The sequence below is a fragment of the Botrytis cinerea genome, chromosome 2 (assembly GCF_000143535.2).
Source record: "Botrytis cinerea B05.10 chromosome 2, complete sequence".
In the NCBI taxonomy this organism is placed as follows: Eukaryota; Fungi; Ascomycota; class Leotiomycetes; order Helotiales; family Sclerotiniaceae; genus Botrytis; species Botrytis cinerea.
Window position 1 is genome coordinate 1,860,165 of NC_037311.1, and position 25,444 is coordinate 1,885,608.

At 43.4% G+C, this 25,444-nt stretch overlaps 8 protein-coding genes across 9 annotated transcripts; 4 read left to right on the top strand and 4 right to left on the bottom strand.

Moving 5' to 3' along the window:
• Positions 1-31: 31 nt before the first annotated feature.
• Positions 32-2,813, bottom strand: BCIN_02g05200 (hypothetical protein). The gene has a single exon (XM_001552738.2). The coding sequence runs from the start codon at positions 1,514-1,516 to the stop codon at positions 278-280; it is 1,239 nt and encodes a 412-aa protein (XP_001552788.1). The 5' UTR covers positions 1,517-2,813; the 3' UTR covers positions 32-277.
• A 397-nt stretch (positions 2,814-3,210) lies between these two features.
• Bclro1 lies at positions 3,211-6,160 on the bottom strand. Of its 2 annotated transcripts, none has more exons than XM_024691365.1 (3): positions 5,551-6,160; positions 4,320-5,445; positions 3,211-4,266 (listed from the first exon to the last, which is right to left on the bottom strand). In XM_024691365.1, the coding sequence occupies exons 1-3, from the start codon at positions 5,884-5,886 to the stop codon at positions 3,680-3,682; spliced, it is 2,049 nt and encodes a 682-aa protein (XP_024547135.1). In that variant the 5' UTR covers positions 5,887-6,160; the 3' UTR covers positions 3,211-3,679. The 2 variants fall into 2 exon arrangements, with proteins under 2 accessions (XP_024547135.1, XP_024547136.1); XM_024691366.1 differs by having other exon boundaries at positions 3,332-4,266; positions 5,533-6,160.
• Positions 6,161-6,317: 157 nt separating this feature from the next.
• Bcmak3 lies at positions 6,318-7,674 on the top strand. The gene is made up of 2 exons (XM_024691367.1): positions 6,318-6,647; positions 6,736-7,674. The coding sequence occupies exons 1-2, from the start codon at positions 6,435-6,437 to the stop codon at positions 7,138-7,140; spliced, it is 618 nt and encodes a 205-aa protein (XP_024547137.1). The 5' UTR covers positions 6,318-6,434; the 3' UTR covers positions 7,141-7,674.
• A 491-nt stretch (positions 7,675-8,165) lies between these two features.
• Positions 8,166-10,284, bottom strand: BCIN_02g05230 (hypothetical protein). Its single transcript, XM_024691368.1, has 5 exons — positions 9,956-10,284; positions 9,566-9,905; positions 9,313-9,499; positions 8,856-9,111; positions 8,166-8,765 (listed from the first exon to the last, which is right to left on the bottom strand). The coding sequence occupies exons 1-5, from the start codon at positions 10,023-10,025 to the stop codon at positions 8,542-8,544; spliced, it is 1,077 nt and encodes a 358-aa protein (XP_024547138.1). The 5' UTR covers positions 10,026-10,284; the 3' UTR covers positions 8,166-8,541.
• A 714-nt stretch (positions 10,285-10,998) lies between these two features.
• On the top strand, positions 10,999-13,131 carry Bcrrt2. The gene is made up of 2 exons (XM_001552732.2): positions 10,999-11,493; positions 11,551-13,131. Exons 1-2 carry the CDS (start codon positions 11,126-11,128, stop codon positions 12,764-12,766), a joined length of 1,584 nt encoding a protein of 527 aa, XP_001552782.2. The 5' UTR covers positions 10,999-11,125; the 3' UTR covers positions 12,767-13,131.
• A 204-nt stretch (positions 13,132-13,335) lies between these two features.
• On the top strand, positions 13,336-14,920 carry BCIN_02g05250 (hypothetical protein). The gene is made up of 4 exons (XM_001552731.2): positions 13,336-13,733; positions 13,927-14,083; positions 14,221-14,315; positions 14,465-14,920. Exons 1-4 carry the CDS (start codon positions 13,537-13,539, stop codon positions 14,619-14,621), a joined length of 606 nt encoding a protein of 201 aa, XP_001552781.2. The 5' UTR covers positions 13,336-13,536; the 3' UTR covers positions 14,622-14,920.
• Positions 14,921-15,083: 163 nt separating this feature from the next.
• On the bottom strand, positions 15,084-19,484 carry BCIN_02g05260 (hypothetical protein). Its single transcript, XM_001552730.2, has 6 exons — positions 19,226-19,484; positions 19,103-19,152; positions 18,733-19,052; positions 16,778-18,676; positions 15,602-16,722; positions 15,084-15,550 (listed from the first exon to the last, which is right to left on the bottom strand). The coding sequence occupies exons 1-6, from the start codon at positions 19,265-19,267 to the stop codon at positions 15,308-15,310; spliced, it is 3,675 nt and encodes a 1,224-aa protein (XP_001552780.1). The 5' UTR covers positions 19,268-19,484; the 3' UTR covers positions 15,084-15,307.
• Positions 19,485-19,612: 128 nt separating this feature from the next.
• Positions 19,613-24,691, top strand: Bckre5. The gene is made up of 3 exons (XM_001552729.2): positions 19,613-20,089; positions 20,143-20,493; positions 20,548-24,691. Exons 1-3 carry the CDS (start codon positions 19,944-19,946, stop codon positions 24,524-24,526), a joined length of 4,476 nt encoding a protein of 1,491 aa, XP_001552779.1. The 5' UTR covers positions 19,613-19,943; the 3' UTR covers positions 24,527-24,691.
• Positions 24,692-25,444: the final 753 nt, after the last annotated feature.

The window sequence follows — 25,444 nt, forward strand, 5'->3', positions numbered from 1 at the left end:
AAACTAAGAAAGCATAACAGTATAGGCTTGATGTATAAACCTGGTCTATTTCGCTAATGATGTGCTGACTTTAGTCGCTGATGTATGTATCCCCCTAATCAACATCTAAAATACAATTCATACAAATCCTCCTCCCCATCCCTTCCACGATAACACATACAATCGACCATCTACTATCTTAATCGAACAGAAAATTACAGATCCCACTTCCTCAATATCAACATCTACTAGCCTCCCATGTGCTGTACAAATTCTACTGCATCGATACGTGTCGAACTCAATGCCTCCTTGTATACTCCAGTTTGTCCCAATTCATCAGTAGTCCCTTGAAGCTGCGAAGTTGAACATCACAAACATGATCCTGATCATCCATGTCAGAATCAGAATCTTCATCATCGGTATTATCCATTTCCACGTCTTCCTCCTTTTTTTCTCCCTTGTTAGAAAGTTTTCTTCTCTTTCCATTAGATGCATGCGTAGCAGCAAGGCCCAAACTCCTAAAACCCTCTCCAAAGACATTCGAAGTATTAACACGCCTTTTTCTAATTTTCTGTCCTTTTCCTCCAAGGAGATTCAAGCCCCAGCAATCAGCATGAAGTTCTTCCATATTGACTTCCACCTCCAAGGTTGCAAGTGTGTTCTTGCTTTCATTGTTGGTATCTCGCGCAGACTGAATGGTATTATCTGATTGATCTAGTGATTCTTCACAATCATCCCAATTCCCATCACTTCCCTCAAATCCTGAATCCTTTTCATCTTGTCGATCTGATGGTGACTGTTGACGATGATGGTTAGTCTCTGATCCAGGAAAACCATCATGACTCGACGATGCCTCGCTTTCCTCACTGCTTTCATCATAAGTTTCCAAACTTGGACTTTGATTCTTTTTCTTTCCCTCTCCATCCGTATCAGAATGTCTCTCGTTCGGCTCCTGGAGAATTGATATTGCTTCTCTCAAGTTTGGTTGGGAGCTCGCATCGGTAAAAGCCATAATTCTATCCACTATCAATGGTGGTGCTCGATTCGACGTGTTAGAATTTTCACTACCGGCAGGCCGGTCAGTTACTCCGAGCATCATACGAAAGGAGGCTCGAGCTACACGGCCACTTTGAGTGGAACCACTGAGTGTAGAGATTGAGGCTGACGACACAGTAGTCATCCTCGTTCTTGATTTTGAAGATAAGTTATTATGAGATATCGATGCACCAGTATGCGACGCAGTCCCCACCGTTGTGACGGAATTTGACGAGTTTGAAGAGACTGACGGTAATCTTTCACTTGCACAATCTCCCACTTCAGGAGCAACACGTGCAGGATTTTTTGCCCTTCCTACAATTTGCGTCTGAGTATCTCCAGCTCCATCCCCCACACACTGATCAGGATTATGATTCTTAGATTCCCTAGCATTCAAGGTCGCGGAGGCCTCCAATAATCGTGAACCGCTTTCAAGACGGACCTCCTTTTTTTCTGCTTCGGGGCTCGTGTTGGAGCTGATGGTGGCATTTCTGACGGCCATTGTGCCCACGATGGTTCTGGGTCGCGTGGTAATTCTGGGTCGCTTGGCTTCCAATACTCTTTGATCGCTCTTAGAATGCCTGTCTTCTTTCTCTGCCGTTGCTTTACTGGAGTTGGTCGTACAAATGCCGGTCTTGGTTGTAAAAATGCTGATCGTGGTTCTGGATTACGTTGTGGTATTGGGTCGCTTGGCTTCCAATACTCTTTGATTGCTTTTAAAAAGGATTTTATTTTTCTCTGCTTTCGTTGCACGGGGGGTGCTCTGAGGCTTGCCCTAGAGCTGGTGCTGGAACTGGTGCTGGGCCTGGTGCTGGACGTGATCCTGACAAGGGAGTAGTATCTAGTTCTGGCGATGGTAGTGAGCCTAACAGGGGCGATTGTCCTGGGGCTGTCTCTCGGAACTTCTTGATCAATTTCTGAAGCCACTTCTTCGCTGCATTCACTTGTTTCTGACACCACTTTCTTTTCCTCTTCTGTGGTGCCAATCTCTCTGTTATTGTTCTCTCCACGCAACTGACGAACAGGCGACTTTTCGGGGCTTGCCATGTACGTTGTTGAGGCGAGCGTAATGCTTGCGGTTGGTAGGAACGAATGACACAAGATAAGTAGAAAATCCACAACACGTTATTGTCATAGGAACTCTAAGTCCTATCGACTCCGTTGATTTTAATGCGGTTGTCAGTGCAGGAATGTGTAAAATTGGCGAGGGAATCGTCGTTGGCGCTGGAGATGGATCGTATGCTGCCTGAGGAGTTGGATCCGTAGGAGAGAGCGTGGTAGTAATAATGACTACTTGGGTTATGGTATAAGGAGGAGTAAGAGGAATTGTATTGTTAGCTGTTACCAGGGGCAAAATGTTTCCAAGTGAGTATGCTGCTGGCCTGTAAATAAGACAGTGTTCAGTTGGTATACAGGTGAAAGAAGACCAAGGAATTGTGCGTGGATGATAAGCAGGCATGTGATTGAGAGAAAATTATCTTTCAGCCCTACTACACTTTTGAATGAACTTGTTGCCAACTCGAGATGGAGTGAAAAGCACTGGAGATATAGGCGATCAGCGAGTGACAAAGTCTCTACTTCAAGTACGAAGCAACAATGTAAAATAATGATAAAATATATTTAATCCTCAAAACGAATGTTAATGAGAACAAAACTAGCCGGGCAACAAGCCAGTATCCAGTAGCCAGCAGCAAGAATTGTATAAGTAAAACGAATGTTATTGTGATTGTAAAAGTGTAAGTTGTGGATAAGATAAGTAGTATGATATGATGATGATGAAGAGAAAGAAAAAGAAAATCAAAAACAATAACCAAAGTCCCCTCGGGTTTAAACATGAGAAAGTGAATAGGCAGATAAACAAACATATTCGTTCTTACCTAGCACTTCAAGCAACATAGGAACAGCAAGTGTATTACTACTCCCTTCTGCACTTTCTTCCTTAATCTAGTAAACCACATCCGGAAACTACGGTGCAGTGAAGTTACGAGATTGATCCCATGGGAAATGGAGAGAGCAAAAGAAGATTTGACTAGAATGAGTATAATAATAGGTACAACTAGGTAGTACAGCTGGATAGGTATATGTGCATAAATCCAGAGCCTGGGGATCTCAGAAATTCTAGCAATTTCGATGTTGCCAATACATACATCCACCTTTCCTCTCTGCCTACAAATTCGAACTATCGAACTATCAAGCTGTATCAGGAAACCGCATTCGTCCAAGTCCCAAATACCAACGATGAGAAGAAAAACAGTAGAACAGAATCACCACCGATCAAAGAAGGAGAAAAAATACTTCTTTCTGCTCGCTAAACAATCAGTTGCGAGATACAAGTTTACCACTAGTACATAAGTTCATCCCCTCTGACATCCTTACTCATCGAATAATAAACATGCATTGAAAGAAATACAATGCACACAATATCTTTGTGTTAATATATAAGGTACGGCTATTTGTAACACCTTATTCCTTCTTCCTTCTTCCGTCTAAAACGCCTGGATCCCGATCCCGATCCCAACTCCGATCCTTCCCAATTCGACTCCATATTCTAAGTCGTTTCGTGTGATATCATATGTTGTGTCAGTTGTATATACAATTGTCAACCCTCGCCCTTTCCCAATCCCGACCCAGCCCCAAAATAAGATAGACAAGAGCGCCCCTTCTATCACAGTTCATCTTTATTTCCCTTCTTGTCGCCATCCTTCCCCGCCACAATCCTCTCCAACGTCTCCAACACCTCTTCCGCTTTCTCTTCGAGTTTGTCCCTAACTCTCCCTCTCCTTTTCTCCTCCTCCGCGCCATCGTCTTCTTCCCCTTTGACTTTGTACTCTTCTTCTTCCCTGATCTCTACATTTGCTGCATACTCCGCAATCCTACTGACAACCATTTCCTCAATTTCCTCGCCCCTACCCGCCGCTACTCTCAAAATCAAATCATTCAAACTTTGTCTCCCCAGAATATCCACATGATCTCCGGTATTTGGACCTCCACGAGGACTAAAGCGGTCTGGTTCGTGAGGCATTTCGTAGGTCTTAATTTTTACACCTGCTGGATTATAGCGATGATATTTCCAGCCACGGTTACACATGTAACCGACACTAAGTAAATTGACGGTTCCATCACCTTCACCAAGAATCACGCCGTGGTCTATGTTAGCTTGGGATAGACCAGTATCAATTGTGATGTTGAGGGACGAGAGGGGATTATCCGAGTGGCGATAGAAATAAGCACGTTCGGTTGGTTTGCCGATACCTGTTGAACATTAGCATCGGTAAAGGGGAAATTTTAGAGATAGAAAAACATACCATAGAAACAATAAATCTTTAGATTTGGCGCAAGAGGTAATCTCGTTTCAAGTGGATTAATCCATTTATTTGGATCCTTTTCATTTGCTTCAACTTCAGCTGTAGTATGAGCTACACCATGCGAATAGCTACCCTTTACTGCTTTTCGATACCAATCTTCTGTGGTGTTGAATAGATAGTCAAGAGATTGCGATACTGTGAGATTCCGATACCCCGTTGATGTGTTTTGGTTTTTGAAATTCAAAAATTGTCCATAGCTGACTTCCTGACCTGGAGTATCATCTGGTGCCCAGGTTGCATTACCCCAAACGGCATCACCTCCAATTGGGAGCATGGAAGAGATTCCTGGCATGGCTCGGAAGAGCTCGGCTCGTTCTTCTTTATTGAGGAATTTTTCGAGGCCGTAAACTGCAAATGCATTGAGTTGCGCCGTATCTTTCATCTCTCCTGATAGCACAGCAGGCAATCCTTTGAGAGCTCCAAGCATGCATCCACTAATATTGATCCAAGAATCAACATATTTATCAACCCAATCATCTCCACCGTTTCCACCACTCGAAGATGCTACCCAATGCATGAAATAGAACAGCACTTGACCACCCATAGAATGCGAAACCAAGACCACTTTTTTGTTTGAAATCTTACTTGCCAATTCGATATGCGTCTTCAATCTTGTGAAGTATTGATCTCTAACCTCCAAATTTGCATACGACAATCTCCAATCATAAGCCGCCGTGTAACTATTCGTAGGATCGTACCCAATCGTCGCCAAGTTCTCCAGTATCTTACTCCAAATCCAATATCCTGTTATGAAGAAGTCGGCAGCATCAAATCCTTGCGCGGCTCTCAATTTGATTCCGGGAGGATCCAGTCCAGTACGTTTGTCTAACATAATATGTCTCTTCCATCCTTCTTTATCTGCAACCAAAGCCCTCATCATATTCCAGCTCCCCCACAATCTTTTGCGAAAATAAGGTCGTGAAGCATTGGTCGTACCCCAAGATTCCAATCCCGTCGAGATCACACCTGGAACCATAACAACTGGATGCTTCGCAAGAATCCCCTGCGACTTGAGATGTAAACCCACCGAAAACGAATCATAGTTCACGGCTTCCCGTTCTCCATTCTACAAACAAGATTTCATTAGCCTCGCATCCAACTCAAAACTTTCCCATAGTCAACTTTCCCCAGAACCGAAAGAGGGATACAATACAGAAAGACCAGCACCTACAGCCAGATCCCTTGCGTCCTTCACAAACCCGGCAGGCAACACATCCATCAGACTATCCATGGTAATCCCCTCCAACATTTCCGGCAATTCCAGTAAATCATTTTTGCCCGCGAAAAATCCCGCTATCACTAGCCCAAACAGTCCTCCGAGGAAAAATATAAATGTAATGCGTCGTTTTCTAAGTTTTCGTTCTTTATGCGTGAGCACTCGAGCTACGGGCGCAATACGCACCTCTTCGTCTTTGGAGGGGGAGGACGAACGAGTTGCTGGGATGGAGGGGGAGGGGGAGGGGGATGGTATCGGAGTTCCGAGGAATAGGCGACGGATCAGGGACATGATGAGAGAGAGAAGTTGAGAACTTTATGGGGGAGAGAAAGTGAGAGTGAGAATGAGAATGAGAAGAGACAAATGTATATATTTCAAGTCATCTCTTCATTATCAGACTTGCAAAAGTCTTCTAACTCGAACCTGCCAAGCTACGTAATCGCATTGATCCAAATTGTTTGCGCTTGCTTCGGGATTGGTAGCGTAGCGGCTCGGCGGCTTCACTCGGAACTTTATCTTTTCCGCTCTCATAGCAGCTGTTGATTGGTGAAGAATGAAGATTGACGGGGGGGTAACCTTATATGGTATGAGGTATTTCTACATGTGAAGAAAGAAACAAAACCTTTCCCTGCAAATATCTCGGAATTTCTGAATTTCCGAACTCCTAAAGTTCAATCCATCTTACCGAAGTTTATCCAGGAGCCCGCCCAGCCCAACTTATCGGCGCATCATCATATTATCATTTGTCCTGGTGGCCCCTCCATCACTTGTCCCTCCATCAAGATTCATCCTGTGTCATAGAGACCTCACAAACAACCACTTCGACCATTTCCGCAAACATGGCTTCAGAGACCAGTTCCACCACACCTTTACCTGTACCTACAAGCAGTAAAGATTTGCCAGCCGAACTACGATATATACAATATGAGCATTCTCTCGAAAAACAATATCTGCCCTCGATTCGAGCTTTGATATCGAAAGATTTGAGCGAGCCATATAGTATCTATGTCTATCGATATTTCTTATACCAATGGGGGGATTTATGTTTTATGGTATTCTTCCCTTTTTATTCGCCCCGAGAGAAGAAAAAAGCCCAACCAATAAATCAATTCACGTCCAAATCAAACTAACATTCCCCAGGCACTCGACCCCTCTCTCCCTCTAACCCCCACAACTACCCCTCCCCTCCACGGCATCCTCATCGCCAAACTCGAAACCCATTCCTCCCACTCCCCACCCACTCTCCGCGGATACATAGCCATGCTCGCGGTTTCATCCTCCTTTCGCGGTCGCGGTATCGCTACCAAATTGGTCAAATTGGCCATTGACGCGATGGCCGCCAGAGGAGCAGATGAAATAGTTTTAGAAACCGAAGAGGGTAATGTGGCCGCAATGAGATTATATGAACGATTGGGATTTGTGAGGAGTAAGAAGTTGAATAGATACTATTTGAATGGGAGTTGTGCATATAGGTTGGTCCTGCATTTGAAGAGAGTGGGCGACATGACTGGGATGGTGGAGGGAAGGGAGGAGGATTATATTTAAGGCCGTTTTGTGAGGGGTTATGAAACTACTATTGATGGTGAAAGATAAATATTCAAAGGTCGAGTACTATCGCAAAGTAAGGGAGGTTTGGAGGTAAAGATGGAAACGAAATAGAGGTAGCGATGTGGGGTCCCGATGATAATGGGAGAAATGCTGAGGTTATACATTGGGATCTGCATTGAACTTTATGCCACCATAGTCTCCACATCAGCATGCTGGTTAGTTAGTGGAAGAGGATGCGTGGAGAAACTGTCAGACAAGAGAAATTCCAGAGATGGCGAGGGCAGAGAAGAAGATATCTCGTCTAGATACAGCATACCACCACGAAGAAACGGTGATAATCGACTAAAAGAGTAAGTAAATGTTGCTCATTGTCCGCAAGAGATTTTGGGAGAGGCAAGATAGGCAGTAGAAACTTCCAATCTTGCCTGCTTGTACCCAAAGAAATTATCTGTAAACCCCAAATTGAAAAGTTCAATCTCCAATTTGCCTAGCCGGCTGTCAATTAATAAGAAAAGTTGTCCTATAAGATCAAGAGCACACATGGAGATGCATCACCTGTCATCTGATACTACACTACCCTATATTTCTTCTCCTTATTTTCTTCTCCTCTCTATTCGTTAAATTCCACTCTATAAACCAGACTCCAGATATGGAGGACACTTCGCACTCTCAATACCGCAGACAACAGCTCTTTTCACATCATTCTCACCACCGTATCCTCGGAATGATATATAAATATCTAGATACGTAGGTTGGTACCTACCCTTTACAAACAAACAAACAAACAAACAAACAAAGAAAGAAAGAAAGAAAGAAAGAAAGAAAGAAAGAAAGAAAGAAAGAAGAAAACTCATTCTTTAATACAAATCTAACTCACTATACATCTCGCTGTCCATCTATCCGTATGGGGATTGTATTCCTTGGGTATTTATGTATGTGTACATACATACACTTAAAATCTCACCCCCCCTCCCTCCCATCTTACTCTATCTACTCATCCACAATCAACAAGGAGAGGAATCTGACATACAATCATTCGCTCAGACTTCATCGAAAATGTGTTTTTGATAAAAACCCATGCTGCTTATTTCCTAGAGTAGTTACCCTAAGCTACAATTCTAGCGACTCTGTAAATCAGTTACCAGACCCCCTCTGCTCTGTCAGAAAACATTCTCGATTTCGAGTTCGTTCGCTGCAGATAGTCTTTGTAAATGTCACGTTGGGAAAGGGTTTCGTGGAGGGTATTGTTATTGTCATTGTTATTGTCATTAATCTCATCACATTTCCAAATCCCGAGAGCGCTGGCCCCATGCATATTCTCTTGCCACAAACCCTCATATTTATTCTCAAGCCAGACCCTCCCTTCTCTCCCCTCAACTTCCTAACGAATCCGACATCTCATTCATAATTAACTTGATGCATAGCCAAATCACTTGGTTCCTTCTTGATTTTGCGAAAAAATGTATCTACCTTTCCATTTTCCTTTTTGACTGTGCGAGATCGCAGTCCTGCTGCTGTTGAAGGGGGAAGGGGAGGGGTTTTGAAAAATTCAAAGGAGTTGTAGAGAGAGGCTTTGATGTCGTAGGGATTGTTGGAGGTGAGTTCTAGGTAGGTGTATACATCTGATATCTCAATTGTTAATCTAGTTTCATCAACGTAGTATCGTCTAATTGCTTGATAGGAATTAAGAGAAACGAATGGGGTAGACCTACCGGCTTTATAATAAATCGCCCCCCTTAGAGTTCTGTCAACAAATCCCAATTCTCGAATAGCTTTCAAGACTCGATATACATCCATCTTGTCTGAGAAGTTTTCGGTGTAGATACATATGAGTCGAGATTTTTGTAGTAGACCGTTCCCATCGTTGGGTGCTACTTTAGCGGATATGCCGAGAGAATTGGTTGATGTGGCTTTGGCAATCGCGGCCCAGATTTCATCTACTTCGGAGGGAGGACAGAATATCATCCACTGAAGAAGAGTTAATACTAGGATTGAAATATGGAGATGATAGGGGGGGATGGGAATATCTGGAGCGAGAAGCAATTCCCGGTCCGGATGTGAACACCCGATACGCAATGAGGCTTATCCGAGAACTACTGGGACACTAAACAGAGGGGTAAGAAGCTCAGATATCCCGGAGTAACAACATAAGCGAGATGGAATACATGCCTTCCCACTAGTACATCCACAGTCAATAGCTGTATCTAGAATTTTCTGGACAATGACTTCTTTCTCTTTATTTACCATCCGATCGATTGCAATTGTAGGCTTTTTCGAGTTTTCCTTCTCGATGGTATTCCGAAGAGTAATCAGCTCATCAAGTAAACGATTCCCCTCGGTTACACATCTCGCCCAGCTATTTTCAAAAATTAGTATGTGAAATATGCACCTCCAAATTTCCTAGGTATACAGTATTACTCACTCGGTATTTTCACCAGGAGGAGCTTCGTCATTTACCGCAATACCCTTTGGAGCCTTTCGAAAAGGATTGGTAACGAATATCCAAGGAGTTGATGGAGTAATTTCAGTAGTTCTTGGCGGTAATCGTTGCAAGAAACTCTCAATACTCTCATCAAGTTGCCATGCACATGCTTGACCTGCATACGGATTATACAAAGTCGCTTTGGACTCTGGATTTGCGAGAGCTTGGGCAACGTTTGCATCTGCTTTTTCGGTCAAAGTCGGTTGATGACTTTTCCAATATGCTGTATCGTCGAAGTCTGCAGCACGATCTTCGAAAGCAGCTTTGGTCTCGGGATTACCTAATGTGAGGGTTAGTAGAGGGGTGAAAGAGGCGTCATGGCTGGATTACCGTAGAAGTCTGATTCGTCTGACAGATAACCCTCGTTATCTGATGCTTCGGTGTCTGACCCATTCGCCATGTTGTTGTTGCTGCTGCTGCTGCTGCTGTTGTTGTTGTTGTTGTCGTCGGAGTAAGACTTTCTCACACGAACTTTCGGGTGACAAGTGAAGTGGAGTTGAAGTTAAAGTTGATGATTGGAGAAACACGTAGGTGAATTATTGATTATTGATATGTACACGTAAAACAGGTATTAGATGACCACTAGATCAATAAATATTGAATAGATAAATTAACAGTACTGTGATATTTATGGAAAGAGATGTATCAATCAATAAATCTGACGGAAGATTTCAACTCTAGAAGGGTTGAGGGGATTCACTTCAAGGAAAGGTTACGCACGGACCATAAGATGGTGTTTTCTTGATGAGCATCCAAATGTTGCTTTCCAGGACGAGAACCAGAAATGATTTAAGTCACTTGAGATATTGAGCGTGTAGAACATTCTGATGTTCGATGCTTGGTGTTTGGCCGTGATGTTTGGGAGTTTGGGGGTAGTCATTGATATTGAATCCTATGCTGAAATGGCATTTCCACCTAGAAGTATCCATTCCCTAGACCTTTCAACAGCAAGCATGGCCTGCATATGTTCTCCTCAGGGATGAAGGAAGCAAACACCCAGATGCATAGCAAGCCACCGGGGTCCGCAGATGTTTGCAGAGATTTGGTGAAGAAGCAGTATGGAGTAGATGTGGAGATGTGGTTACTAACGGAGTGGAAATTGAGTGGAAATCGTGTAGTACTTACTATCCTCCGCTCCGCCGCTGCCACTCAGTACATTTGAGGCGGGCGAGTGGGATTCATAGGAAAGGATAAAGATTGACGCGCAAAAGAGGATCCATTTGATCTGTTTTTAATTAGTGACTTCGTGATTTCTTGTTCTAGATCTAGCAATTAACCCTTCCGGTGACTTCATCGCCTGCGGTGGCGGTGCAATGTGGCTTGGATTCACAATAACTTTACTTTTCCTTGGAAACATTTAAACCTTGAGACAAGATCAACATAAAAAAAATCGAAACATTCAGAACAGACATCTCCCTCTCATTGCACTTACTATATTGCTGAGGGAATCTTCTGTGAGAAATAAGTTCTCCATGCCAAAAACCCATCAATCAATCAAAAATGGCCTCCAAGATCGAACTCCTTGATTCTGATCTCTTGGACCTCCCTCCAAGCTGCATAGAATTTTGGCCGAATAACCCTTCATGGTTCGTCATTGGTACCTATGAGTTAGACAAGGAGGATGAAGACTCATGGGTAAACGTTGAGAAGGCTTCGAGTGAAGTTGTGAATACAGACCCTTTTCCCAATAAAGAAGGAATTATCTCTCCAGCTCCTCTGAGTTTAGTCGATTATTCTCATGAACCACTTGTGTTTGTCGAAGATACCGATGTTGTCTCGGAAGAATCGAAAGGCCAATCAGAGCCTCCATCAACTCTTCAAAAAAGAAACGGCAGTGTAATGCTATACCATCTTGAGGATGGTTCCCTGTAAGCATTATTCACGAGATTATGTCCTTCTTGTCACCTCTGATATGATATGATTAGAACCCTTTGCCAATCACGTCCATACCCATATGGAGCGATTTATGATCTTCACTTCTGCCCCACAGACCAAGATTATTTTGCAGTTTCCTCCAGCACGGGCAGGATATCTCTCTTCAAAATAACGACGAATGAGGATACTTCTCCCAATCTTGAACACATCAATACATGGAAAGTATTTGACGATTCCGTTCTGATCACCTATTTTGCATGGTGTCCCTCAACATCCACGGATGGCTTCCTATCTTTAGCTGTAACAGCTTCAACCGGAGTTGTTCAAATACTCAACATCACTGGAGCTATCTACGGAAAGATACACGGTTCGGACTTACGCATGAGGAAGGAAGAACCGCCAGTATCATTGCATTCTTTGAAAATCCCATATTCTGGCGAGGAGCCTCAATATGCATATTGCTGCTATTGGGCTTGTCATCCTTACACGTCTTCCGAAAATTTCCACGGTATTTTTTCAGGAGGTGATGATTCGAAACTCCGAACTTGCATTCTAGGAAATCCCCGTAATAGGGATAACCATGATGATTTGAATTTACAAACGTCATACTCGGGGCATGATGCTGCTGTTATTTCTATTCTACCATTACCATGTGGGGGTAAAAGATGGATTTTCTTAACTGGTAGCTATGACAATAAAGTCAGAGTCATTGTCATGGAATGGTCCCATGGCCCAGTAACTTATGATCAGCTTGCAGAAGAAACGCCAATCGATGTTTTAGCAGATTTAGATGTTGGAGGTGGAGCGTACCGTCTTGAATTCCTCCACGAGTATCCTAGACCAACCGAGAACGAACCCAAAATCGATTCTAGCGACGATATATCCTTTCAAGTACTAGCGTCATGCATGGAAGTCGGCGCGAAAATCTTAGAGGTAGAACGAAAGGATAACATTTGGAGTGTTAAAGTCCTTGCATCTACTGACATCGAAATACCCAAATGGCCAAACCCCACCAACAAATCTCAATTGTGTTACGCCAGCGCAGTTCAGCCTGGTAGAAGAGATGGAGGTCTGGTATTCCTTAGTTCTTATTTCAATAAGAGACGACTGAGTGGTACACCAAAAAAAGTACAACCTACTATCACGAATGAAGATATGGTTTTTGTTAGCACGTGTTTCAACAAGCGACAATTGGGTGTTTATAAATTTGTGGAGGGGGGTAATGATGAGATTGACGAGATTGCAGCTGGAGTTGAGGCTCTTTAAGCATAAAAGTGTTTGATTGATGGAAATATTGGAGCATTATAGGTATTCTTAATACTCGCATTGTTAAAAACCTGCAGTGAATTAGGCGTCGGATGAAAGCTTGTTGGTGGATATTGCCGAGAATACCACCATCATCAAGATGGGTACCTCGCAGTCCGACAGGCATAAATCTTTAGAAAACGATCTTGGAGAAGGAACACCTGTATTTAGTTAAATGTTCCGACCCCAAAAGATAGTTGGTTTATCTTATATATAACGATCTCATCTACTTGACGAGAAAACTTTATGTCAGACGAACACCGCACAATTAGTAATCTATTCCTTCTCAACCCAGAGCATCCTCAATAAAAATCCCCGAAAACACACATATAATTTCTTTTATCAGTCTATCCATCTCGTACGTATATTTTAGGCTTCACCATATGGACCAATCGCACACAGCCGAGATCAGGCTCCTTCATAAGCACCAATCATTTTAACCGAGCATCAGGCTACCATGTTTTACCATGATATCGATTGTGTCTTTCCCCCTGTTCTTCTTTATGTACAATGTGCCCCCTTTACTTGGCGATACGTGAGATTCAAAATGAGGGATCGAGAGGATTTATATATTATAGACAAGAATCACCAATTGCCTTTCTCGTGATTTTAGATGCCATTTTGTTTTTTAATGATATAGATTTATTTGATATATCCCATCTCTGCTTCAATACAAATCACCTAATACACACCCCATCTCTCACGCCGCTACGCAGAGCCCTTCCGCCACCATGGAATCTGTCCCCACCGCCCATTCTCCTCCCCGTCCGTCTCCCTCCCGTCCCGAACCCCGCTCCCTCGGCCAAAACATGGCTCACACAGTTGGAGTCTTCCAAGCCCTCATTTCTTTCCCCTTGATGATACACGCGGGCGTATTTACGTTTTGGTGTTTGACGCTAGATGCTAATTTTACGATTTATGATTTCGTGTATGTCTACTTCCTCTTTTCTCTCTCTATGCAAATCAACCTTCATTCTTTTGTTTCATACTTTTTTTGGTTCCTTTTCTCAGATTCTTATCCCCACCCCCCCTTTTTTTCCCTTTCTACTATACATATACTTGCTCATTGTTTGCACCACTTATTTTCTTCTCTTCCCACGTGATAACTAACAAAATACCAGAAATGCTCTCTCAAACGCCTTTTTCTCAGCTTCGATATTATTCATCATCATCACACAACGAGGGGGAAACAGCGGAGATATCACTAAAGAATTTATGGTCTGGTTAGAAGTAGCAAAAAGCGGTTTCGCCAGTGCGGTGTGGCTTTGGCTACTCTTCGTGAGTTTTACTTTTTGCTTTCTGGGAGTCTGGATGGAATAGAAAAAGGGGAAGGGAGAAGAGGAGAAGAGAGGGATACATATGAATTTATACTGGGTGATGAGACCCCGAGCTGATTAAATTTTGAAAAACAATAGGATAGCATCTTTGGTCCCGTCCACAACTCCTATAACCGACCGGCGTCACGAACGCCTCGAATTGCACAGGCGATTATTAGTTTTCTTGTTTTACCGTATGTGTTTTCTCCCCCCTTTTCCCTTTGCTCGTCTGATCTCTTATTCCTATTACAACACCCTTGGTTCTCTCCCTTCTGTTCTATTTCACAAAATTCTAACAAAAAATCACACCTCCCCTTCAAAACTAATCTAATACCCAAAATAGTTTCCTCTTCTACCCTACTCTCGCCTTCGCTATCTACGATCTCAAAACAAGTCGGGAATCCGAATTGAATGTGAATGCACGGGAATCAGGGGCAGAAGTAGATGTAGATGAAGAAGCTGCTGCGGGAGAGAGATCACCTCTGTTGAGTAGAGAGTAGTTTTCTGATTTAGAATGGTGAATTCGTCTGATAATTTGGTCTTGCGGGATTGTTGGATAGACGCATTGGAGACAACGAAATTGGAAGCAGGTAGAGAGAGGAGGGTAGAGAAGAAAATGAGAACGAAAATAAATATATACAAGAAATGGGATGTAGACAGTATTGAAAGGTTTGTAAGAGTGGCGTAATGTAAAGGAGAGGCAACGAAGTGAAACTAAAATGAAAAATGGAAATCATAGAGGCTATAGAAACTTGATATCGCCAATGTTGCAATTCAATCCACCAATCTTTAACCCGGATTTTTTGATTCAATTGTTGCTCCTATGCAAGGCTCGCCCTAGTTTAAATTTCCGAGATGGATTCTAAATAACCCGACTGATCATTGGATCGCGAGAGTTCGATTTCATGGACATCTTTCTCTGAAATTGTGATCACGACCCAGACAGTCAGACTGATGCCACTTGACAAGCATATTTCTTTACATCAATAATAATCATCTAAGCACCGGGACAACAATGCAACTACATAATCTTCATTTATAACTTAGCAGCCAAGAACAACGTTCTACATTCATCAACTAGTTTAACGGCATAATTTTTCCTCAAACTCCAATATGAATTTTATCACCTCAACCAAGAGATATCTCTATCATCCTACACCAGCCTGAATTCATGCCACCATTGCACCTACGCAACAAGTTTCAATCCACTTCCATTCTTACCGACCTCACAGACACCACATACTGCACAGACAGTACCCTTATATTTAGCTTGGTATTTGCTACCATCGAATGCGCAGACTTCGAAGGGAGAGCCGGAGTAAATAGGTGTGTGTGAGGCAGCACAGACATCGAATTCAGCAAATTGATCAAACTCAATCTCATGGGTATCATTGGGGTTGCGTTCACAATTAGCCTTAATCTTACGAGCCTAGAAATCTTGTCAGTTAAAGTCAATAGGTAATGATGGGGGGCTTCTTACGTTCTCAAGAACCTTGGCACTTCCACCGTTTGCCAACATCCTGTTAGCGAAGCTTAACGCGGAGTTATAGTTCTTGCTGGTGAAAGCCAATTTCATCGCACTCGTTAAAGCTAGTTGTCTATGAACAACCTCCAACTTGGGAATAGTGAAATAAGCCGACAATTCCAAACTGCGCTTGAGTTTCTCTGGTGACTTTGAAATTTCATCAGCAGTTCCAATCTTCCGCCTTGAAATTTCGATAGCCATTGCTATACTGTATTCTGATGCTGTCGTGATGAGTTTCTTTGCCTCTGATACCTCGGAGGCGGTTGAGACAGCGTTCACAAGCAGAGCATGAAGGATACCCTTGAATATTGTAGCGCCATCTTCAAGTTTGTTTTGTCGCATGGCATCGTATCCTTTCTGTAAGTCAATGGTTGCTAACGATTCGATATCTCGTGGAATGATAGGAAGAACCTTGCGAGGATCTGTCTCATCAACTGTTCGTCGAACATAATTGACCAAAGGCGAAAGACTTGCGGATGCTGGGAGGTAAGTCTTTGATGCTTGGTAAATTTCCATGAATCTAGGTTTCAAAGGCTCGAAGTTGACGGCGCCAAGTTGACGATTGAGTAATTGCATAGCAGTCTCGAAAGAACCGCCAGCAACGTGATCAGCAGCGATAGGAGAGTTGCGAGCCCATAAATCAGCCTCACTGCTGCCAGCGCCAGCCTCTGCACTATCAACATTGACAAAATCATTCTCAACCTCTGGGACGATATCATCACCCATATCCCATCCTGCAGCATCTTCATCATCATCGTCGGCCTCAATGAGAGCACCAGTCTTTGCTTCATCATCTCCAGCTTCATCAAAACCGAATCCGATGGCAGCAGCGGAAGGCTCATCCTCTAGAGAGAGACCCTCGACTTGACCAAGAAGGGCTTTCTCGAAGAATGATTGCGAAGTTGCCTTTGTTGGCCAATTTGCCTTGAAGGTGGGGATGACAGGTTTGGGAGGGGTAAGGGGCGATCCGAGGGTGGGCAATGTGATTTGATCTTCGGTGAGGCCAGTAGCCTCGAGAATTGACTCGCATTCTTCTGTAAGACCATGCGATTTCGCGGTCATGTAAGCAAGTGGATCTAATCTAAGTTAGTATTTCTTATCTGAGTAGCGACATGTTTAATGGAAACTTACAAAGATCAATCTCCTTGAACATTTGTATCCTATCTTGGACATCCCCAAGATATAAAGCGTTCTGGAAACGGGCAGTGAAGTCGCCACGATGTTCCGCAATTTTGGCCATTCTCGTTAATTTTGCTTCGTCTCCAGTGGCTAGATACAGGAACGATAATTTGTCAAATTGTCGCAACTTCTGATATGTCATCTCAACAATTTGGTGATTACCGTGAGCCAGGGCTTCTGCTGTCAATCTGGACCACAACTTTGGTCGGTCTAATTGCTTGGCCATCTCAACTGCGACTTCTAAGTTACCACACTCGATTGCCAATTCAAATCGAGTTTGTGGATCTTGTACGAACTGTAAAGCAATCTCTGGGTAACCCTTCTTTTGCAAATAAGAGATGATACTTTGACCAACCAGACTGGAATTCTTGATGATTTGCAACATCTCCTCATAGTTTCGCTTCACCAGGGCAAGCTTGAAACGATACTCAGTGGGATCAATATTCAGAATCTTTGGCTTGGCACTTCGGTCCAAACAGTACATAGTACGTGCTTTAACTCTGACCAGATAAACGGTTTGATCGAGGGTGCGAACGATACCATTGTCTCCATTTAGTAAAGTGTATTTGATGTGATTCAAAGTTGAGTAAAGAAGAACGCCTGCATCATCCCAGGTTGCACTCTTGATGCGGATGGTTTCGTGAAGAGTGCTGACTTGTTCTAAAGATTTTGTAACAATTGTGACATTATGCTTGCTCAAGAGAGCTGCGTATAAACCATCGTTGGACCAGACGACATACTTAACACCAGATACAGCAAGTTCAGCGGTTGCTTTCTTTTGCTGGATATCATATAAATGAACAGCAGTGGGGGTAATCAACAAAAGATTACCAGTTCCACCAAAGTAGATATCGGTGGTTCCATTTGGAGGCTTGATGGTCTTGGTAGTGGAGTTGGAAAGATCTTTGATATCGATTTGCTGAGTTGTAGCATTAAAAACGGCGAATCTGTTTCGTGCTACAAAAACAGCAGAAGTACCTTGGCCTCGCTTTGTGTCATTTGAATCCATTGAACCGGCTCCATCTCGAGGAAGATTGATGAGTTCATATGAACCGCCATCTGCAGGAGAAGTGACCAAGACAGCTCTTTCGGCTGGGTTGTAGGAAAGTGATCTAGGAGGGACCCAAGGGCTTCCAAGTTTCTTCAAGGTCAATAGTGTTGGGCTTTCAATATTCTTTTGGAAATCATAAGACTTGACATGTTTATCCTTGGTGATGTAAAAGAGATTGTTCTGATAAAAGGCAGATGCAGGGCGTTCTCGCTCAAGTTTAAATACCATGACACCGTTATCGTGTCCAGCAGCGAAAAGGTTTATCTCAGGGTGAGCTGCAATGACCCAAAATCTATCATTCTCTCGCTTGAATGACTGCACTGATGTACGTTTGTTGAGATCCCAAACTCGGATAGTTTTATCTTCGCCAACTGACAAGATCAAATCCTGATGAGGATGGAATAAGCATCCAGATGCGTTTTGGAAGTGTCCCCGGCAGGTATCGACTTCCCATGCCTTTGTTTCGCTCATTCGCCATAACTTCACAAGTCGATCATCACCAGCAGATACGATCAGAGGTAAAGTTGGATGGAAAGCTACCCAATTCACACCTCTATCGTGTCCTTCGAGCACGAATTTGACTACAGCATCGGTATTTCCAAACATATCCGCTTGGGCCTGGTTCCCTCTTGACATTTGGTCTTCGAAAGTCATCGATGTCGGCGCCGAGTGCTTCTTTCGCAAGCCTGAAATATCCCAAACTCGAACCGATTGATCAAGGGATGCAGAAACTACCAAATCGTCTTTGGGATGGAATTGAGCGCACATTGTGTAATGATTGTGACCGGTCATTGTGCAAACTGAGAAGAAGATTAGTATCGTATGCGAATACAATGTTGGGCCATTCCCAGCTTACTTAAAGAGCGATTCTGCCAGTTCCATATTCTAATAGTTTGATCGTCCGAACTGGAAATGATCCAAGGAAGCTCATGATGAAAGAAAACTGTGCGAACATAATCTAAATGACCATTCAAGGTAAATAGACATCTGCGAGTCTGCAATGACCAGACCTTGATCTTGTAATCATCACCACCGGAGACAAAGAGGGGTTGTGTCTTGTGGAAGTCAATTCCTCGAACTGGCCCATCATGCTCCTCAAATCTATCAATCAATGTTCCCATGCGATAATCCCATAGCTGAATGGTCGAAGAATGTAAAGAAACTAGAATCCATGGCCTATGAAGATAGTTAGGTATAGGTGTTGCGCATTGAATTTGTGAACGAACCGTTTAGGATGGAAAGCAATGCCCTTTGCTCTGGAAGATTTTGACTCGAACTGATATGCGTGTCAGTATCGTAGCCCCATTGGACGAGCTTCTTGGCTTGGGGGGCAAGAGGTCGCAACATACCTTCGTCAGCATCGTAGGGGAGGAATTGGAATTAGATGCCATGTTGACCGATGCTCTGAATGACGAACAGCCCTATACGTTGCGCATCAAGTAACTGGGCGAATTAAATTAATCTTCTCCTGATATGACACTTTCTCGAGGATAGTGCACAGTATTCTGGAGAAAGACGTAAGAAGAAAAGATATCCGGTGGTTTGTTTGAAATTAAGGTAAAGTACAGGAGGATATGGTATTAAACATCGAAGCGTGTGAAATGCGACGTTGCTGTTTCCCGCAAATAAGGCACCAACATGCTCAATTGACAAGGCTGCCACCCAATTAGCACCAAAAGCTTCACCAGCCACAGGAGCTTGAAACAATCCCTGAACCACTTTTGGTGGGAGCTCTAGATTATGGAAATCTGTCCCTTGAGGAGAATGCGATAAGACCTCAATTCTGGTCAGCCTTGTCTACGATATCTTCATATTTTGCGAGTAAGGCATTGTTCAAGTGATTTCTGTTTGCAATTTATATGCTACTCCATGTCTCAAACTTGATAATACATTGTGAACTTTCTTTTGTCTCGATCTTCGGGCAGACAACAGCTTCAAAGAGTTGTCTACCATCGTTAGCCCTACTAGCCTTATCTCTAGCTTGCTCGGGGAAGCTCCCCTATGAAAGAGCGTGTAGAGGAGCGTCTTTCAACACCCGGCCGAAGTTTTTGAAGCTCCACAGTCAAGATGGGAGGCTTCACTTTGCCATGGGGACTCTCGGGAGCTCTGTTGGCATCTACATATCTTCATTCCATATGTGCTACCGCTAGCCCAGCCATCAATGTTGGCTTGCAAACATCTTTCCCCTCAGCCCCATATCTCATTGAGCTGCTGTATGTTTGGATCCCCTTGAAGTTCCTTTCTAGCTATACTGATATTCATGTAGAGAAACTGCAGCAACAGAAAATGTTTCCTCGTACTTCCCTCTTCTTGACCGAATTGCGGACGGCTATTTTGCAAAAGCATCCACCGACAAAGACCTATATGACAATTTTATAAAAGTTCTGACAGAAGATGGTCATATGGATGCGGAGGCACTTTCATCATACAAGCTTGCATTGTCAATGAGAGTGGCTGCGCCCCGCATTGAAGCACAATTTCAATATTATCACACTGCCGCAGAGGCCTCTATAAAAACAGAGCAAAGTTCATCCTGTCCAACATGGGTGCTCTTCGATGGGCATCAGTATTGTTCACCCACATTGGATGAACCTCACGGCACAGTGACCGGCAATTCGTGAGTTTTGAGTGACTGATTGAAACCATACAGGGGCTAATCGTTAGCTTATAGACAAACACAAGAACTACCATTTGACTATGTTCTCGGGAATCCTACCGGACCCCATTCCATCTTATATGCTGATATAACATCCCCAACATTTGGGTTATTCCACAAGACCTTGGTAAAAACTGCCCGTGAAGGTAAAACATCTTATCGTCTCCGTCATAGGCGCGCGATCGATGCTGGCTCGAATAAGCCTCTCATGATTCCCGGCTATGGTGTAGAGCTCGCCCTTAAAAGAACTGACTATATCGTGATTGATGACCGCAAAGATGATGATGAGGGAACAACTAAATCCAAGACCGAGGCCAAGGTCAAATTTGAAGATGAGGAGGTAGCTGATCTCAAGCCCCTCTCCACATCAGAGCTTTCTTCACTGGGGCTCAAAGCATCTAGTTTCATTATGCAGAGTGAAAGACCATTTGATTCCCTGATCAAGCTTTCACAAGACTTTCCAAAACATTCCAGTGCTATAGCTTCCCACAACGTCTCTTCCGATTTCTTTGCGGAGCACAATTACAACCGCGGCAAATTGGTCCCTGCAGGCGTCAATGTATGGTGGATGAACGGTGTACAAATGATTGATCGTCAAATTGATGCTATAGCCATCCTCGATATTTTACGAAAGGAAAGAAGACTCATCAATGGTGTTCGCGATCTTGGGTTGACAGGACCTGAAGCTGTCCAGCTACTCTCCCATTCTAGCATCTCCGAAGCTAAGAGTGATGGAGACGTTCAAAGATTTGATTGGAGAGATGAAATTGAGGGAGGTAGTGTTATCATGTGGTTGAATGACATCGAAAAGGATAAACGCTACCAAGAATTTCCCGAGACTCTTGGCGCCTTACTACAAAGAACATATCCTGGCCAGCTACCCTCAGTCCGTAAGGAAATTTTTAACTTGGTTATACCAGTGGATTTCAGCGCGATAGAAGACGTAGCACTGGTTGCTGAAACACTTGCAAGTTTCGTCAAAAGAAAGTTAGTCCTCCATATTGGGCTTGTTCCAATTACCACTTCTCCAGCCGCTGTAGAGCAAACAAGGGTCTTGTATCATCTTTTGGATGTTTATGGACTCTCTGGAGCTATTGCTTATCTTGAGGCTTCTGTTATGAATGGGGTAGCTGGCCCTACTGAAAAGTCTTTCCAGGCCGCTACCGAGGGACGAGAGGTCCGAGCCGAGAAGATAGCAATTCCTCTTGTGGATTTACTGAAGTCAGATCATTATAATGATAGAATTGATGCTGCCAGCCGCTGGACCACAAGACTCTCTGCGGATGGCGAATTCCCACCAATCTTCGTAGATGGAGTCGCGCTTTCCAGAGATGAAAATTGGTTGCAAGCAATGGTTCAGCGGCTCACCGCAGACTTGCAAGTTATTCAGCAGGGAGTTTTCAACAACTTATTTACCCAAGAATCTTACATCCCAGACTTCTTCCTTTCCGAAGCAACACCACGACGAAACTCCCTCATAGTTCCAGAGAGCGACAAGAATCTGAAGATAATTGATATTACCACTCTTTCGAAGCAACATGGCGATGTTCTTTCCAAATTACCAAAGATTGGATCAGATTCGGCATCGCCTAAGGAGGATTGGGCTCACATGATTCTGGTAGCAGATTTATCATCTGCTTCTGGTTTGGAACTCCTTTTCTCAGCGGTCAAATTTCGGGAATCTGTTCCAGCTCTCGAGATTACCATCCTACACAATTCTCCCGGTGAAATGAAAACGTCGGATTTCAGTACCCATTTGTTTTCACATGTCCAGAAGAAGTCAGACAAACCACTTGTCGATGCACAAGTTTTGCCTAGTTTAGTGAGCCCTGAAGGACCTGAATTGGATCTTACGACTCAAGATTCCGCAAGGACTTATTGGAAGGAAGCTGGTCCACTGGTCCGAGCTGCAGGCTTATCACCAGGTGAAAATGTCATCTTGCTCAATGGACGGCTTGTTGGGCCAATACCTGCTGGCTCCAAACTCAACCAAGAAGATTTCGAACAGTTGATCTCATATGAACGTGCTAAACGTATAACTCCTGTTTATGCTGCCATGCAAAGTCTTGGATTGTCAGATAAGATTGCCGATCCTTTGGCTGGTGCCAAAATTTCCTCGATGGTTGCGTTGTCATCTGTATCAGATACACCCGATGGTATATTTGAGCAGGCACCAACTAACAGAATCAGTGCATTTGACGTTTGGAACTCTTCTTATACATCCATTGAAACAGGAGATTCATCAACTGCAACCATACATATGACTGTTACTATCGATCCAGCCAGTGAACAAGGGCAGAAGTGGGTCCCAATCGTGAAGGCGATATCTGAACTCGAAGGAGTCTATCTTAAGATGTTCTTAAACCCCAAAGAACGCCTCCAAGAGCTTCCAGTCAAGAGGTTCTATAGATATGTACTAGAATCGAAGCCCAATTTTGACGACGAAGGTGCTTTGATTGAGCCTGGTGCCTCGTTTACCGGTGTGCCACAGGAGGCATTGTTGACTGTCAAGTTGGACATACCACCAGCATGGCTAGTTGCCCCTAAAGTTTCTATCCACGATCCAGATAACATCAAACTCAGCTCTATCAAGGCTGATGTAGATGCGTTATATGAGCTTGAACATATTCTCATTGAAGGTCACTCAAGGGACATGCCATCTGGCAGTCCTCCTCGCGGAGCACAACTTATTCTAGGAACTGAGAGAGACCCGCATTTTGCCGACACCATAATAATGTCTAACCTAGGGTACTTCCAATTCAAAGCCAATCCTGGATTTTACAAGATTGATCTACAGAGTGGAAGAAGCTCTGAAATATTCAAAATTGATAGCATAGGCTCAAAAGGATGGGCGCCTGGTCCTGGTGATGATACCTCAGAAGTTGTTCTCATGAGCTTTCAAGGAGCCACTCTATATCCTCGCCTTTCTCGCAAGCCTGGTATGGAAGGAGAAGACGTTCTTGAAGCTAAGGTTGAATCTGCAATGGATTACGTCTCCCGAGGATTAAACTTTGCGCAAGGCATCTTGGGTAGCAAAACAAAAGCTGCTGCAGCGGTGGAAGAGCAGGCTGAGATCAATATTTTCTCCGTTGCTAGTGGCCATCTTTATGAGCGGATGCTGAATATAATGATGGTCAGTGTCATGAAGAACACGAAGCACACGGTAAAATTCTGGTTCATTGAGCAATTTTTGTCCCCATCTTTTAAAGATTTCATTCCTCATCTTGCCGCAGAATATGGCTTCAAATACGAAATGGTAACGTATAAATGGCCTCATTGGCTCCGAGGACAAACTGAGAAGCAACGTGAGATCTGGGGCTACAAAATTCTCTTCCTGGATGTTCTTTTCCCATTATCCTTAGATAAGGTTATCTTCGTGGATGCCGATCAAATCGTTCGTACAGATATGATCGAGCTCGTAAATCATGATCTTCAAGGTGCACCATATGGCTTCACTCCTATGTGCGATAGCAGAACCGAAATGGAGGGTTTCCGTTTCTGGAAACAAGGCTACTGGGAGAAATTCCTTCGCGGCTTACCATACCATATCAGTGCTCTCTACGTTGTAGATCTCCGCCGATTCCGCCAGATCGCTGCCGGAGATCGTCTTCGTCAACAATATCAATCGCTCTCTGCAGACCCAAATAGTTTGTCAAACTTGGATCAAGATTTACCAAACCATATGCAACAGGTTCTTCCTATCCACAGTCTACCGCAAGAATGGCTTTGGTGTGAAACTTGGTGCAGTGACGAGAGTCTTAAAGAGGCGAGAACGATTGATTTGTGCAACAATCCTTTGACCAAGGAACCGAAGTTGGATAGAGCAAGGAGACAGGTACCAGAGTGGACATTGTATGACGATGAGATTACGGCTGTTGACAAGAAGAGAAAGGGAATCAATGGAGATAGAAACGAGAGTGCGGAGGGTAGGAATACGAAAAGTAGAACATTGGAGGAGATAGTGGATACAAAAACCAAGAAAGATGAGTTGTAGATGAGTGAGGAATAGAGTTTTTGTCCTTGTATGATGTAAAATATTACCACATTTGTCTTGATTTGATGCCTTTGTTTATGTGCTTGTTTCCCTGGCTTCCTTACTACTTTGTGCTTAGTTATTGCATCAAACCAGGAGTGTTAGTAGCTACACTTTCATCGTTGACTCAAACCTTTTTATATTGCTTCCTTCATCGTGACTGATCTCCGTATTTTCATCAGCACGCTGTTTAATTGCTGTATGAGAATGAAGCAAGAAGTAAGTATGATTCGTATGACTTCTGGAGCAACTATTCGTTACAAATATTCAAAATATGCGTTCTCTGTAATCTACTCCCTAGCTAGTAAGCTAGAAATCTGTAAACAGTTTCAGCCTTATTAAAGACTTCCCGAGCTACAGTCACTTTGATATCAATACTAGATCTCTGCTTGTTCACATAAATCGAAGCATTGGCTACGATCAAATAATCAGGAGAAACAAGCAAAGCAGGTTGTATCTGTAGACTATAGAGACATCGAGTGAGGATGGTTTGCAATAGTGTATAATCAACACCAACAAATGTACAATAGATATCCATTAAGTCTAATATCAACTCGAATACTTCATTAGTAACACTTCATTAGTATGCCTTTGAAGCTCACGTGGAATATTCAGAATGCCAGTTTCAGCTCGTTTCAATACTTTAGTCACTGCTTGTCATGAAGAAGTTCTCTCCATATGTTATTGTGCATTATACCTAATCAATTGAAGAATTACTAAAGTCACATCAAGTCACATGTTGCCCCTCAATACAATAGGTATCTGTCAAAGTTCGAATTCACCCTTGCTCAGAGTCTGAGAATTCAACAGTTGGAGGTCCGAGCTCATCCCTCTGGATCTGTGCTGTTTTGTTAGTGCCATAAAGAGAGCTGTATCCAA